We start from the raw sequence: 16,419 nt of genomic DNA on the forward strand, positions 1-16,419 counted from the left end.
CTGAAACATCACCAATTTTTTTTGTCCACCTCCGCATTATTCAAATTGAACATGTGCGACTACTGTATTCTCTTTGTGCCCAACTCCACTTCCTTCTGTCCAGCTAATATAAAAAGTGGATGAGGTGCCTCTCTCACTCAACTACTCAACTACTAGCCTGTACCACCAGAACAAGATTATCTCCATTTAATCCTTCCCATGTCAGCCCACCTTTGAGTATTTAACATAATATTGCAGTGGTTTCTTGTCAGCCGGTCGTCTCTGGCACCATTTTTGGTACATAAAATGGTGGTGGCCAAACATTCAACAGATCTTCAAAACAGCAATCTTCCTCTTCCCCTGATCCCTCAGGAGCCAAAGGCACCACCAAAGAGGCATACATTCCAGTCTCTTCCATGACATTCTTACACCAGCAATTTTCCTGCTTCTGCAATACCGCTTTTATTTATACCCCTCAACAATTTGCACATCTGTCAGTTTGCTTAGCTCTTTGGAATTCGGTTGCTTACTGTTCCCATTCTTTCTCACCTCCTTCTCTGCTGATTGTTGTGACATCTTACGTTAATTCCTACACCTTCACAAGTACTGCAGATGTTTCATTATAAATGGACCATTCTCAGGAAAGTGCAATTTATTATCTTTCTTAGTGAGATTGTACCATTCTTTCAACCACAAAAAGGCATGCATGCCAATCTTTATCTACCTTTCGTGCAGTGATGATGCCTTGTGGTTGGGGGTGAGTGGTCGGAGCTGTGTCTAACTTTCCCTTACTGTTGGCTTTACCCATGACTTTGGGTGGGAAACCTACCACTTGTACACCTGGAGGAGACCTGCTGTTCCTAAAATATTTCTGCATTCAAACCCAGAGAGAAACCACTCCTCATAATGGAACGTTTGCACTCTCAGTAAGTCTATCTCTCTGCTTGTGAGATTACCCTGGCAAGGGTAAGGGTTACAAGTACACACACCAACGACCTCTATTAGACTTTCCTACTCCGAAGAGCCTTCCCTTGGGCAGACTCATGTACCCGGAGGGAATTGCCCCTCCACCGTAAAAAAAACATGCACACTTTTCCACCACCAGTCTGCCGAGGAAAAACCTGGCATGATTTTGACCTCTCACAATGCAGTCTGTCTATCGCTCCTTAGTTTGCTTTTTACTGCTCGCCCCTGCTCTTCGCCTGCAATCTCGCACAAAGAACCACTACGGTTACTCTTGTGCCACTTACCAAAGTTGCCAAGCCAGACGCATTTCTCCAAGAGAACGGTCAACCCGCAAACCTTAAATAAAATACATTGGGACAATCGTTCTTTGAGCACGATGTTTATTCAGCTTATTGCCGTGGGAACTCCTGGAGCTCCAGCAAGATGTTTGACAATTCATTATGACCTTGTCCAGCAATGACAATTTACCCAACAGTTAAGTTATCTGACAAGACAAACAGATGTGCACTCGTTATGTGTTTAACCACTCCCTCCTGGTACATTGATAACATTAGTTTAAACAGTGCACTTTTCACACTGCGGATGCAACCTTGCGAAGCTCTGTCAAATGCCAGAACAAGAACATCATATCTCACTTCTCCAGACTGACCATGCGACTAATTTTAGTCGATGAAGCTTTGGCATGCATCAGTGCTATAGCAATGAGCTCATGTGACTCGAACAAGATGGAGTTGGTTTAGCTTGTATTTGTGTATTTGTGGCCCAGTTACCCACATATTGAGAATAAGGAAGGATGCAATTTTAATTGTAAATAGGACGTTTTAAACAACGGCTTTCGCACAGTCATGTATTTAAAGGGTGCATAAAAACACATTCTTCTTGTAAGAGAAAAAAAAACGTCTATTCGATGTTGAGTCTTAGGAAGCATCCACTATTACACATTTTTAATTCTTGATGTCACTGGTAGGGAAAAGTATTTGGTACTTTCCAGTCAAGTTAAGAGATTTAGTTGCTGTGTGCCCGGCAATAAATAAGATTGTTGGAGTTCAGAGTTTTGGAAAAAGTTATTTTTCACTCAATATTGTATGAATAATGAAATGTGCAAACCATAAAGTTGTAAGCTTATATCACTGTACTCATTAAAACATATGGGTGCAATAGTGATGCATGCCTATAAATTGAAAAAGTGGCGGTGTTCCAGATAGTGATCATACATGGTGGGAAAGGAGTCTTTATCACATCTAAAGCTGGTCAAAAGTTTTAACCTTTTTATTTAATGTAGTCGACTTACTTGTATAAAATTATAGCACTTATCATTTTATCCTTGAGGTTTCTTTACTTTTGAAGAATATTTCCTGATTTTAAGTAGGTGAAATTCCCTGTGTATGAACACAGGAGAAAAATGTAGCACTTTAAATTACTCATGACCCATACAGTAGTCCTAATAATCCACAAGGTGTATGCATTTTCTTAATTGTTGTTTATCATTTATTTTTTAAACCCTTCTCTTGTCATTTTTGTAGACGCAAATGACCGTTGCCCTTCTCCTGAATCGTAAGTATTAGAATTGTTTTCTCCACCCATTCCAGTACTTTCATGTGCTCTCTAGCAGCTTTTCTGTTTTTTTACTTTTTAAAGTGCACAGGCCCGGTTTGTTTCTTATGAGGCCACTACAGTGCAGGATTTTAACTGCTCTAATGTTCATTACAGCTATTGACCCTTTCTTCCTCAGCCTTACTCTTCCTGTGTCTTTATCTGTCTCGAAATTTCTTTTACAGCCCTAGTTTTTCCGTTTGTCACAGTTTTTCTATCTTTCTCGCCCACCTGTTTCTCTTTGGTGCCTTTCTTTTTCTTGGTATGAATCAAAGTCGGATTGAAAAAAGTCCTTGTCCCAAAACATAAGTGCCAGTGCTCACCAAACACTGGCATGAATTATGCACCCTCTGTGGTGTAGAGGATACCAATTTTGAATGTAGATCAGTAGGTTTAAATTGATTTGGGATTAAAAACGTAGCACATTGGCATTCACATAAGGAGAAATTAGGTCTTGCAAACCCTCTCAGTACGTGCCTGGCTGTGGTAGGAGAAACTTTAACAGAGGTTTAGGTAATGTGTTGAAACTACCTGCAACCCAGACTGTTTTTAATATGTTATCTGAATTAGAATCATACACTGTATTTCAGCATCCGGAGTTGTATTTGAATTCTGCAAATTGTGGTGAAATGTTTATGCACATCACTATTTACACAGAGCTAGTACTCCATGTGCTGCTTTTCAATCACAGTGGGAACACTGCCTGCCATGTTAGTTCCACTTCATATTTAATGACATTCCCTTATTTGTTTGTTATGCCTCTACAGATCCGGTTTCATTTCTTTATAAGCTTAAACCTTTGCCATCAAAGAAAAATATGCTCACTCAAAATTGATTTATTCTAATTAATTTATTTCACAACTAACCATACAGGGCTATGAATATTGGAAGAACAATATTGAGGACAAATCTGTTGAAAGTAAGCAACACTGGCTGGTCCATAGCACTGATGCTCTATTTCAGGCTTGTTTGATTCCTCGCCAAATGTTCTTTTTAAATAAAACAGTTCTACAGACTGCATGTTTTCGCCAATAAAAAAAAAAAAAAATATGACAAGCCTTAACCCTGTTGTGCAATTAGAAAATTGGCATCACCTTATTAGTTTAACTGAAAAACAGATCAATGAGATGGTGCAAAATTTACAATTTGTCACTTTCTAGTTCAGGTTGGTGGTTATTATGGTCCGTTGATAGCAATAGCTGCCATGCCCATTTTTAACCCATTCCAATGAGTTTAAAGAAAACATACCAGACCTCTCTTTATGTTCATTCGCAACACCCTGGAGTAGTGACTACCTATAGCGTAGGCATGTTAAATTAACAGTGGTTACAACATTCCACCTTGTTCGCAGTTAAGGATCTCCTATCACTGCTTTCTGATAAAATGGATTTACAAGATTCTTTATTGGTTACCAGAGCTCCTCATTCTAATCGTTTTATTATGCCATATACAATTAACTTTGAAAACATTTTCAACAAGAAACTTCTGAATTATTAGGACAACTAGATAAGGAAAATGTTGAAAAACCTTAGGCAGTTATTGATAATGGGATGACCACATTGTCTACACATATTTATTAGTTGAGTAATGTTGTTTCTTCTGCATTTGTTATATAAAGTGACATGACTCTACTTAAACTTGGCCAAAGTCAATTGAGGTCAATTTTGCAATTAAGTTGGACATTTGAAGCTTTAAACTCAAATAGAGTGCCACGGAAATATTTGAATGTATATGAAATGGGTTTGCCTTACAATTTGCACATATGCAGAAAGTAGTGGCTAGGAAAAGCATGACCTACACTATGCTTCATGTAGAAAGGTTAGAAAAGTTGACTTTTTCTGTACCTAAAACTCCCTCAGCCATCTGGCCGATTCATGGGTACATTTCTCTCCATATATGAAGTTTTAATTTCACATCATGTTTTAGACATTTTTCTGTAGGCAGATGTCAGGAAATAGGTGCCTAATTTTACCCTGAAACTTGGTTTCCTCCTTTTGACTATAGATGCATGCACAAAAACAGAGGTTTTTGTTGGTCGGGATGAGTGTGGTACTTCGAGTCACTCCGTTTGTAGAGCGATAAAGTTTCATGGTGTTCAGTTAAGCATCCATGTCTAACCTTGCTTGTTATTTGAACAGTTTTCCTGTACCATTGATAAAGTCTTCATTTTTGTTACTTTCAAATGCAGCTACTTCGTTTTAAATGATCAGCGTTGCTGTGGGATAAAACCAGGTGTTCTTTTACATAGTCACTGTTTCCAAGGTTGTGCCTTGCTATAGGAACATCTTATATCCCCCAACGCTTTCTATGGAGGAAGTTACTTTGTATCCCAAGGTCCCTCTTACATAAATTACCTTTCATCAGTTGATTAGTTGAGCAGGGTGAAAGCTTTGTTTCAAAAATACATGAGAAACGTTTAATCTGTAAGTAGCACCTGGACACATAGCCTGCCACTTGCCTGTGGCCTCCAGTTTCTGCTTGTTTCAGCCTTATTCAGTGACACCACTGCTGCTCAGGTTTTCCTATTCACTGTTCTTCCTGCCAACAGAAGCCCCACTCACCCCAGGACTTACATAATGCAGATTACAATGCAGCTGCATCAGTAGGCACCTGGGCATCTAGCCTGCAACATGCCTGTGGCCTCCATTTCCTACTTGTTCCAGCCTGATTCAGAGACACTATTGCTGCCCTGGGTTTCATCGCTCACCATTGCTCCTGCCAACATAAGTCTATCCCACCCCAGGAGCTACTTAATGCAGGCTGCACTGCTGGCATGCTGAAATTGCACCAAAGGCAAGCCAATCTGCGCCCGTGCCTGGACTGCAACCAGCACCACAACCCCTGGCACTCCTGCTCCTGAAGATACCCCATTGGCAAGCTCTACACCCTCAACCACTGATGCTGCAACAAAAGCTACCACTGTGCTGACTCATGCTTCACGGTAGTACCTTTCACCTACACCCACTGCCACTTCACCTGTCACAGCGCACACACCAGCCCTCTGACCAGCCTCACCCGTACATATCACAGACATCACCTGAACAAAAACACCAACTTGCATGCTCATTTCTCAACACACACTTACTATGCAAACACATCACAGAGATTTGGAACCTCATATCCACGCTCACAGGTGAGGTCCTGTTAATCTCTGGCCAGTTCCAAATAGTAGGAGATGCCAGAGGAACCTCCCTTTTCCAAGTCGTCACACAAATATGGGTGAAGGAGACCAGATATAATCAGTAGGCCTTCCTCAAATTATTCTCTTAAAGGAGCTACTTAAAGGCATGATAATTTTGAAGGCCCATGTATATGTGCTTAATTCACCAACATTGAGCTAATAGCAGACATCCAGTAACATTTACACTTATTATGGATAATCAGCATTAGATGTAGACTCATTCAGTCATTACTGTCCACCCAGTGCATTAGAGGAATTTCCAGTATCTATTGGGTGACCTTTTCAGATTGTCTCCCCCCACCGTCTTGAAAGTAGCTGATAAGAGTGGTCCTGATGAAGGTGGAAGATAATTATTCCCACCGAAACGTACTTTGACCAGATGGTTGGGAACTCTCTAAGGACAACACCAAAGTGAACCCAAATTGTGATTTGCTCAGTCAGTTTGCTTTGACATCGGTGTATGTCACCCTATCTTTGAGGGTCCCCATATATTCTTTTGTATGATATTGTACTATTTGTGAGAGTGTGGTATGGAAGGAGAGATTCCTTGATGCAAGTTATTGTGCTTGGGCGATGCGTGCTTGTATAAATAAGAGTAATACATGTGGTTTTGAATGCTTTTTAATCTGTGAACAATATATGACATATATGTTAACTGTATTTAAATCGGAATAAACTGCTTATTATGAATTTGTATACACTTCCAAAAACAGATTTGACACAATTTATGAAGAAAAAAAGATGAATAAAAACTCATATATTTTAGTATAGTTCCATATGGCATGATTGATTTCTATAGGACAGCCCAGTTTGGGCCCTGCACAGGTCATTGGATAATTAGATATAGGTCAACAGGAGCATTGCTTTTAACAAAGTTTCATGTGTTTTTCCCCCTGGCTCCTGGACCTCTAAAGTATGTTTAGGAGGTACCTTTCTTTACGAAATTTCTGTTACTCTCTGAGACCTGGCTCAACCCCACTTCTATGTCTGTCATCACCACTGTAATACCCACAGGTTACAAGATCACCCAACGCGCCCACATCAAGAAACCTGCAGGAGAGATCACCATTATACAAAATAAATAAATCCAATGTACCACCACAAATGACATCACCCCCGCCCTGGAACACCTCAACTTAACGACTTCAAACAGATGGCAAAACCACCATCCGGGGCACTCTCACTGATTGTCCTAAAGGAGTATGTCCAGCCTTCTGCAACTTCACTGCCCCCTCGACATTGACTCCAACAACTACATTTTCATCAGCAACCTCAACTTACAGCTCGACAACCACAAAGACATTAACACTGCCAACCACCTCTGCAGCATGAACAACATCGGACTCATCCAACTCGTCCACGACCACACGCACACCATAGGCCACACGCAAGATCCCATCTTCACCACCAACGACCGCCTCAGGTACAGCCACACCATGGAATTCACCAGAACAACTTCTCCATCATTCACTTCAACATCACCAGCTCACGGACCTCTGCCCCCAGTCAGCTCAATGCCCCGCACCACAGCTGGAGCAAAATCTCAAAGGACACATGGATCAAAGCCCTCAACACCACCCACCCTATCTCCTCCAACAACCTAGACCAGAATGTCAGAAACTTTAACAAATGGGTCACCAGGTCAGTGGTTCCCAAACTTTTTCGACCTGCGGTTCCCTTGACCGATTGACCACAGCTCTCCATTATGTTAAATCTTTTTGGCGGGTAGGGGATGTAAGCCCATCTTTGCGAGTACCTCCATTTTTCTCCCTGAAAATAATTTGGATGTAGCCGATGATGGTATTGTAATCATAGATGTAACATCAGGAGTATTATAGCACAAGTGCTATTCACAGTTCTTCAGCACCTAACTCACATCTGGCCTTTGAAGAGTATATCACACCTTTCAAAACAAAGGTGAAGAAATATGTCTGACTGAGAAGGTTAAAATGTACCTGTTAAAAGTAATAGAGATGACAGGACGAAGTATCAGAGTAAGCTTCTTTATTGACCATCCAGTCTCCAGGCACAACCTGGACGGAATGAACCAAGTGGGGCACAAGATTACAACAGTACCATTTAACCAAACCAGGCAAAATTGACTTTTCTAGGTGGACAAAAATAAGCAATTGTGAACTGCTGGAGTAAAAATGTTTACAGTACCTCCTAAAGAAGGGCATCTTAAGGAGGCACTGTAGATTCTAGGGTTGCATCATCTGGTGTGACTCTAGAACCCTCCAGTACCTGACCTTGCGGTCTTATGCTGTAGACTCTGGGATCCAAGCCTACAAAGAGGGTGCTGCACAATGATGGCCAGCATCTTATGTGGATAAGTTGCCCCAGAAATGTGCATTGTGTGCTTACTTGTTCAGAGACTTCCTCTGCATGCTCCTTCTACTCCTTCCCCTGCAGGTCACCATCTTCTCGCTGTTTAGTACCTCTGTGTCCTCCTCTTCTCCTCCCGAATCTGTCTCCCAGGTGGAGTCACATTCCTCCATGGTGGTTGGCACCTCCGCTCCAAGCTGGTTTCCCATTTAACCCCCGTGCATGTGGCTGCAGTGGTAGAGGAGCCATGATGCAGCAGCAGGAAGGATTCTGTGCTGGTCCAAGCTATGAGCACAGCAAGAGCTCCTCTGCTACCAGAGCTTTGTTGAAAAAATAAGCTAAAACTGTTTCTGAAAAGAGGACCCAATGAAGCCCAACCCACATATTGTCAAAATGTATTTACTAAAGTGAAAGTGGAGCGCAGAACAGTGTTTTGACCTAGTTGTACCCAAACTGTGTGCTTGGTGTGCATCTGTTTGCGGTGCACCTGGCTAGTGCACCGGGATGACGCAGCGCACAGATTGAGCACTGCTACCTCATAATCTATGCCTGACCTGCATGAAGCAGCCCCTACCTTACTGAGTCCTACTTTCCTCCTTTATGGTTGATGTGCAGCAGATATGCTTAGTGCACACATGACTGCACATGTCTACCTATAACTACAATTAGTAGCCTGCCATTCTGTAGTAGGAGCGGGCAAGTGAGCTTAGTATGCAGGGTCCTTGAAAAATTAATAATCATAGAGTTGTAAGGGTCTTTCCCTTCACTGTTTACCATTGCAAGGGCCGCAAAACAGTCTTTACTCTGCAGTCTCCTTGCTCCAGGAGTGCTTTGGCTGTCCTCTGATGCCATTTTCTTACCATTTGTCGTGTCTCTGTGGCATGGTAGAGGGGCAAGTCATAGCCAATGTAAATGTTTACTGAGCTGAAAAGATCACTATGGAGGTTTAATAGTAATAAATATGGGAAAGACCTTCATAATTTGTACGTGTTTGTTAAAACTAGAACTGTTCAGTTTGTAAAGTTTTTGTAGTTTAATGGTTTTGCTTATGCATTATTTTAGCCTTTTAATTTTTTATGTATTTATTTTTAGAGATTTATAGAGCGCTAACAAGACCCTTGTGGGTATCAGATCGCTTTACAGTGGGTGAGGCTCTTTATAAATCAATTAAATGCAAGTTAAACACTTATACATGACATCTTGTAAGAGTAAAGCAGTAAGGTACAACAAAGAACAATCCCGTTGTGTCAGATAAGGGGTAGATATAGTGTCTAGGTTGTCTAGATGGTCCCTTGTCATAGTAGGATAAGTAATGTGGGTACGTTTGTTCTCGCAATTTGTTTAGACTATGCTCAGGTGAATTTTGCCATGAAAAGCGATTTTTACTTCCTTTTTGAAAGATGCAGTAGAAGAGTTCAGTCTGGTTTCTGGGGGTAAGGCATTCCATATCCTGGGCGCCATTCCAGAGAGGTTCGTTTATATGTTTTTTTCTTGTTTAATCTTTTGCGGCTTTAGTAGTAGGTTCTAGAAGATCTAATCCCACCTGAGATCATCAGTTTGTGTCAAATAGCTGGGTGCATTGTGATGCAAGGCTTTGTCATACACACTATTTTCAGGTGAATTCTAGCTTCCAGTGGTAGCCAATTCAAGAATTTTAAGTCTGGGGAGATGTGGGAACTTCTTTTGGAACCAGTGATGAGTCTCGCTGCAGCATTTATTGAGACTCTTAGAGGTGCCGTTGTGGCTTTAGGAAGTCCACATAGAGACACTGCCGTATCCACTCTAGGGATAACTAATGCTTGTACTGCCTGTTTGAAGTCATTGACTGGCAAGAAAGGTTTCAGCTTCCTCAGTGTATTTATTTGGAAGTTTGCTCCCTTTGTTCCGTTGCTAATGTGTTTTTGCATATTGAGTTTACTGTCAAGAGTTATTCCCAATGGTTTAGCAGAATCCACAATGGTTGGTTGAACGTTGAGAGTTGTAAGATGTTTGATCCAGTCTTGCCTAATGAGGACTTTGGCGGGTGGAGCTATTAGGAGGAATTCAGTTTTTAGGGCATTCAATTTGAGATGGTTTTCTGCCAGCCATGTCTGGGTGTCCCCAAGCATTGTGTTTAGCAGTTTGATGTCTTCTAGGGTGTGAATCTTAGGATATAGTTCTGTATCGTCAGCATACGTGTGATATTGCACGTTAGACGTGTGTAGCATTTCGGTGAGTGGTTCCATGAAAAGATTAAACAATGTCTGGGTTAGCGAAGACCCTTGTGGGACTCCCATTGTTACTGGGACGGGTTTGAACAGAGTTGTTGACCGTGAAATGTTGACCGGTTTTGTAGAAATGAGGCAAACCAATTTAGCACTGACCTTGATAGACCCATTCTATGTTTCAGAAGATCTATCAAGTTCTCATGTTTGACCGTATCAAAGGCTGTTGAGAGGTCTAGCAGGATGAGTAGGCATGATCCGTTCTGATCAAGGATTTGTAGCGCTTAATCAATTATGTGTGTCATGGCTGATTCAGTGCTGTGACCTGTTCGGAAGCCTGATTGGTGTTTGTTAAGAAGGTCAAAGTGATCAATATGCCTTGTCAGTTGGTAGTGTACAGCTTTTTTACAATAGTTTGGCCAAGGTGGGAATATTGGAATTAATGCGATAGTTGTTTATGTCCGTAGGGTCAGCTGTGGGTTTCTTTAGAATGGGTGATACCTGTCCAACTTTGAGGGAGTCCGGGATGCAACCTTGTTGAAGTGAGCTGTTAATGATCTGAGTCCAGAGAGGCAGAAGCAGTGGAGTTAAGTCTTTCACAGCTTTAGCGGGGAGAGGATCGTTGAAGTGATTGGCAGGCTTTAGGGCATTAAGAATCTTGCATATAGCTTCTTCAGTGTAAGTAGCGAAGGAAGACAAAGCTACGTCATTTTTTTAGGTCATACTTTGATGGGATTTGGTGTGGCTCAAATGGAAGTGCTGGGGTGGTTTTCGTATGCGGACCCGAGTTTAAGATTAGGTCACTGAGGAGGTCCTTCTTGATGTTGTCAGTCTTCTGAGAAAAGAAGGCAGAAAGTTCTTCACAGTTGGGTTGCAGGCAAGCTATGTCTTGTAGACGTTGAGGTGCATCCTTAGATTGGGTTTTGATTAATTCAAAAAGTTTTGGGGTACAATTTCTTGCTTGGTCTAGTTGGTGGCTGAAGAAATCTGCTTTAGTGCACTTGATTTTTCTGTAATAATCATTTCTCTTTTTCCTTAGTATCTTGAGGTGATTGGCGGATGAAACTGATCTCCAATTACGTTCAGAGGTTCTGAGAGACAGTCTATATTCGTTGAGTAAACCATTGTACCAGGGCCTAGAGTCTTTTGAGGAGACTCTCTTTAGTTGAAGGGGGGCTACCTCGTTTATTATGGAGGACATGGAATTGAGGTAGTGGTTAGTGAGATCCTGGACTGCGGAAGAACCTGCAGGGGGCAAAAGTAGGTTGTGGCTGGAAGATGGTAATATTTTGGGATTGAGTTTTTTCAAATCTCTTTTCCATACTTTTGGTCTTGTGGATTGAACAGAGTTCAATTTCAACGTTCCCTTGAAAAGGAAGGTGATAATATGATGGCCTGACCAGTCACAGGGTTGGATAGACTCAAGCTGAATGGAGTTATTGTTATTGTTAGTTTCAGTTTCTATAGCGCCAACTCACCGGCAGGTCTCAAGGCGCTCATGACCGAAGGAGAAGAAACCAACACTTAGACAGATCGAAAAGTCAGTAGAGTGTGCAAGTTAAAATGAACCCAAAGCCTCCCTAAATAGAAGTGTTTTTAAAGATTTCCTGAAACATAGGAGGTTACCTTCTTTCCGAAGGGACTCGGGTAGTCTGTTCCAGATTTGAGGAACTAAAACTGAGAAGGATCTCCCGCCCTTCGTTGCCAGTTTAAACCGTGGGCAGACTAGCAACTGAGCGTCAGATGACCTCAAAGTTCGTTCTGGTTTATGAATCTCCAGTCGTTCCTTGATATAGTCAGGTGCTTGCCCATAAATTGCCTTATGCGCCTTGCAAAGGCTTTTAAACTCTGCCCTTTGCCTAATAGGAAGCCAATGGAGGTTCTGTAGCAAGAGGGAAGCATGGGATCTTCTTGGGAGTCTGAAGATGAGTCGTGCAGCATCGTTCAGAACAACCTGCAGTCTATTGGTCAGATTTTTTGGTAGACCTAAGTAGAGAGCATTCCCGTAGTCCAGCCTCGAGATAATTGTAGCCGAAACTACAGTGCGAAGCATGGATGTGGAGAGAAGGGGGGCTAGTTTGCGCAGTTGTCTGATTAGGCCGGTACAGGTCCCTACCACCGAGGAGATCTGGCTGGCCATTGACAATTTGCTGTCAATCTTAATTCCAAGGCTTTTCACATTGTCACAGGGTGTTGGGGTGGAACCCAGTTCTTGAGGCCAGTATAGATCATCCATGGCGAGCTTGTGGTCGAAACCACTAACACCTCAGTTTTTTCAGGATTGATTTTCAACAGATTTGCAGTCATCAAACTGACTACAAATCTGAGGACATCCTGAGCATACTTCTGTGCAGAGACCGTATTGTCTATGCTAAGTAGCAGCTGGGTGTTGTCAGCGTAATTAAATACGCGACAGCCCATGTTTACCAGGGAGTTGATCAATGGTTGGGTGTAAAGATTAAATAATACTGGAGATAGTGCGGAGCCCTGTGGAACTCCGCACGTCAGGTTACCCACCTCTGATAAACAATCCCCCAGCTGAATTCGCTGTGTCCTACCTAATAGGAAGGATTGGAGCCATTGAAAGGCCCTATCCCGAATCCCGAACTTGGCTAACCTGTCCAAGAGTAGGGTGTGGCTGACAGTATCGAACGCCGCTGAAAGATCTAAAAGTATCCGGGCGCTCGGTTTTTTACTGTCAGCCATCCCCCTAAGCTCATCTAGCACCGAGAGCATCACCAACTCGGTGCTATGGTGTGCACGAAATCCTGCCTGACGCTCCTGGAAGAGGTGATGAGACTCCAGGAATGAGGCCAGGGACTTCAGCACATGTTGTTCTAGGATTTTGGACAAGAACAGTAGTTGGGAAATAGGCCTATAATTTTTCAAGATGGTGGAATCCGCTCCTGGTTTCTTTATCAGTGGCTTCACTTGGGCTTCCTTAAAACTAGCTGGTACCATCCCTGTTTCCAGTGACTTGTTCAGAAGGGAGGTAATCTGGTCTTCTAGAATGGTGCATGCCAGACGAAAAATACTAGGGGGACATGGGTCTGCCGGGGAGCCAGATTTGGTTTTGCTCATTAGTTGTTCAAGACTCATCGGGTCTAGTAATGGAAATTGTGAAATAGTAACTTCAGAAGGAGTCTGAACATCCTGAGATATATTGGATCCGGGTAATATACTCTGCCTAATATCAGAAAGGATAGTGTCTACCTTCTCCAGAAAGTAGTTTTGAAACATGTTACAACTGATTGTTGTTTCAATATTTTCAGGTTTTTTGCTCAACTCAGTTAGAATTTTGAAAGTTTCTTTCTGGACATTTTCAGCTTGATTTATCCGAGTTTCGTAATAGTTAGCTTTAGCAGCCAGAGTAAGTTTTTTATATACGTTGAGGAAGTTTTTATATTGTGTTCGATCCCCTTCCTCTTTATTTTTCCTCCAGCTTCTTTCAGCTTGACGGAGTTTCTTTTTATGTTCTCTTAAAGACGCTGTAAACCATGGTGCCCCATTTCCTGCTTTTTTTGTCAGTTGTAGCTTCTCTGGTGCAATCTGATCAATCGCTTTCTTCAGATTGCACACTATGTCTCTATAATCTTGGTCTAAATTATCATTAAGGACCATTGGTTTAGCCCATTCCGAAAGACTGTCCGTTAAAGTTTGTAAATCAACTTTCCTCCATTGGCGGACTTTCTTAATTTTAGGGGGGGTTGTGTCAGCTTTGCATCAATGGGGATGTCACAATAGACTGAATGATGGTCAGACCATATGCAGGGTGAAATTTCCGAAAGAGTCACCTTAAGATCCAAAACCCAGATAAGATCGAGGATGTGTCCCTTTATATGGGTGGGAGCCTTTACAAGCTGCTTAAAGCCTAGTGAAGACATAGTTATGTCTAAGCATCGGGCTCCCGGTTCCTTATGGGCCTTATTCCAATGTAAGTTAAAATCTCCGGTTACCACTACCTTTTTATATCTTGAGCAAATATCCGATATAATGGGCATAAATAAATCATTGAAAGCTGGGGTGGCATTTGGTGGGCGGTAGACTGTAAGAATCACAACGCACTGATCGTCAAACATGATTTTTACTCCAAGGATGTCGGCCAAATCTACTGTTTCTGATAGTATCTTAACTACTGCAAGTGATTTTTTATACAGGATTGCTACTCCCCCCCCCCCCCCCCTCGAGCATTGTGCGTACGATTATGCCATACCATGTCATAATCATTCGGGAGAGCAGCTATAATATCTGGTAATGAGTTATCACCAAGCCAGGTCTCAGTAAGGGTCAAGACATCAAGGCTTGCTTACTGATTAGCCCGCCCTAAATAGCTGCCTCTGTGCAGCTAGCGCGCAAACAAAGATGGTGCCGCCAGGCGTCCCGTCTTTCCCCCAATATGTCTACCGCCGATAAATAAAGGGATACAGGGACCCGCTAAAACGCGGTGTATTTTCCACAAATTAAGGTGCAGGTAGTTGGGATTAGCTAAGTATTAAAAACAGGGGAAATGTAACCTAACTTTACTCAAATACAAAATAGGTGCTTTAAAAATTCGTTTTTGCCCACCAGCACTAAAGCGCGAACTGCATAAGCACTGCTAAAGTTATTAGGCGTCCTACCTGGTCAAGTCACTATTGGAGATTATTATATCCAGGGTTGAACCTTTGTGTGTAGGGCTGTTGCAAATTTGGGTGAGGTTTAGATCATCGAGGACATTTTTGAGAGTATGGCCACATCGTTGTGGTCGTTCCAATGGAGATTGAAATCGCCCAGGAATATTTGGGTATTTTGACGCCCAGAGTTCGTTGAGACCATATCCATAAAATATTCGGTGAAGATGAGGTTGTCACCTGGTGGATGATAGATGGTGTGTAAAGATGGTCTAACTTATGTCTAGTTAGATCACATCCTGTTGGGTGCTATGAAAGAGAAGTCCATTTGAGTCCAGTTTGGTCACAATTGTGCTTGCTAAATTTCTCGCTCCTGGATTAGTAAAATCTTCACCTTCTCCAATTTTGCCTTGACCTTTAATGCTCTTCATCTTGCTGTTTAGCCTAACTAGTTGAAAGGTTTTTTTGGTCTCCAAAGGCATTACAGATGTTGCTAAGAAGACCTGCTTTTGACAAGTTCTGATGCCAACAAACTCTAAAGATGCATCACGTATTAGAACTTCTAACATCTATAAATAACCTAACTCTTTAAGTTCAAAACTTCACCATGGAAAATGCCTCCTCTTTACATCGTCCTCTAGCCATCTTTCAACAAAGCTCTCCCGACACTCATCTTGCTGGCTGTGAGAAGTTGGCCTGATATATGATGTTTCCAATTCTGGAACCACCTTGTATCAGTCCAAACAATCCCTTATGGTGTCAGGTTGTAAGTCAACCTTGTAGACAAGCTATCTTAATGGTAGCATAGACTAAGCAGCCTTAAAGGCCTAACTCAAGAGGTCGTGTTAAGCGAGCTGTTTTACCAATCACAGTCCTGTAATATCAAATGAAAGGACACCACACAAGTATATATTATAAAAATATATGTATTTATTTCTACAAATAATCCCCAGTATTCTTTATGAACAAAGGGGCACAAGCGTTAAATCAAAAGCACAGTATAGCATACAAAGTTGCACAATTATGGATGAGGGCGAGGGGCCACTCAGACCATATATCAAGAAAGTGGTATAAGAGATACCAATTGAACAGTTGTTAGGCCTAGGGCCTAGGGAATCGCTGGGAGCAGTCGGGACAAGCAATGCTGAAGTCTGGAAAAGCCCGCGGGATTCGGGTGCAGTGCTTAAAGCACACGCATGCACCAATGCAAGTCAAAGGTGCGTAAAAGTTACACAAATAGAGTTTTAGGATACTTCCGCTGAACCTAGAAGGACAAAACTTAAGACACAGACCCTAGAGATGTGTACCAGTGTGGGAACACCGGCGTTGCAATGTTACCTCACCCACAGGAAGCGGGTGCATAGGGTCGAAGTGGCGTCGGGTTTCGTCGTGCAGGTTCTGGGCGCTTGGAGCTGAAGATGCTGCAGGCGATGGGAAAGAGAAGTGTCCGGTGGGATCCAAGGGTGGATCCGGATAGAAAAGTACCTGAAAGCAGAGGGGACAGAGTCTGGGTCACTTAGCAGTGACCAGGGTGGAACCAGGACGGAACCAGGCAATGTCG

General features: G+C 42.3%; 1 protein-coding gene across 5 annotated transcripts in view; it reads left to right on the top strand.

Moving 5' to 3' along the window:
* FYB2 (FYN binding protein 2) overlaps positions 1–16,419 on the top strand; it is a 571,085-nt gene that overhangs the window by 156,226 nt on the left and 398,440 nt on the right. For all 5 annotated transcript variants that reach the window (XR_013603713.1, XR_013603717.1, XR_013603715.1 and 2 more), the window contains exon 4: positions 2,469–2,499. Coding sequence is in view for 2 of the 5 variants with exons in the window: in XM_078670088.1 (XP_078526214.1) it covers positions 2,469–2,499 (31 nt within the window). In the remaining 3 variants the exon portion in view is untranslated. The remainder of the gene's footprint in view (positions 1–2,468; positions 2,500–16,419) is intronic.

This window comes from Lissotriton helveticus, chromosome 1_2 (assembly GCF_964261635.1).
Source record: "Lissotriton helveticus chromosome 1_2, aLisHel1.1, whole genome shotgun sequence".
NCBI lineage: Eukaryota > Metazoa > Chordata > Amphibia > Caudata > Salamandridae > Lissotriton > Lissotriton helveticus.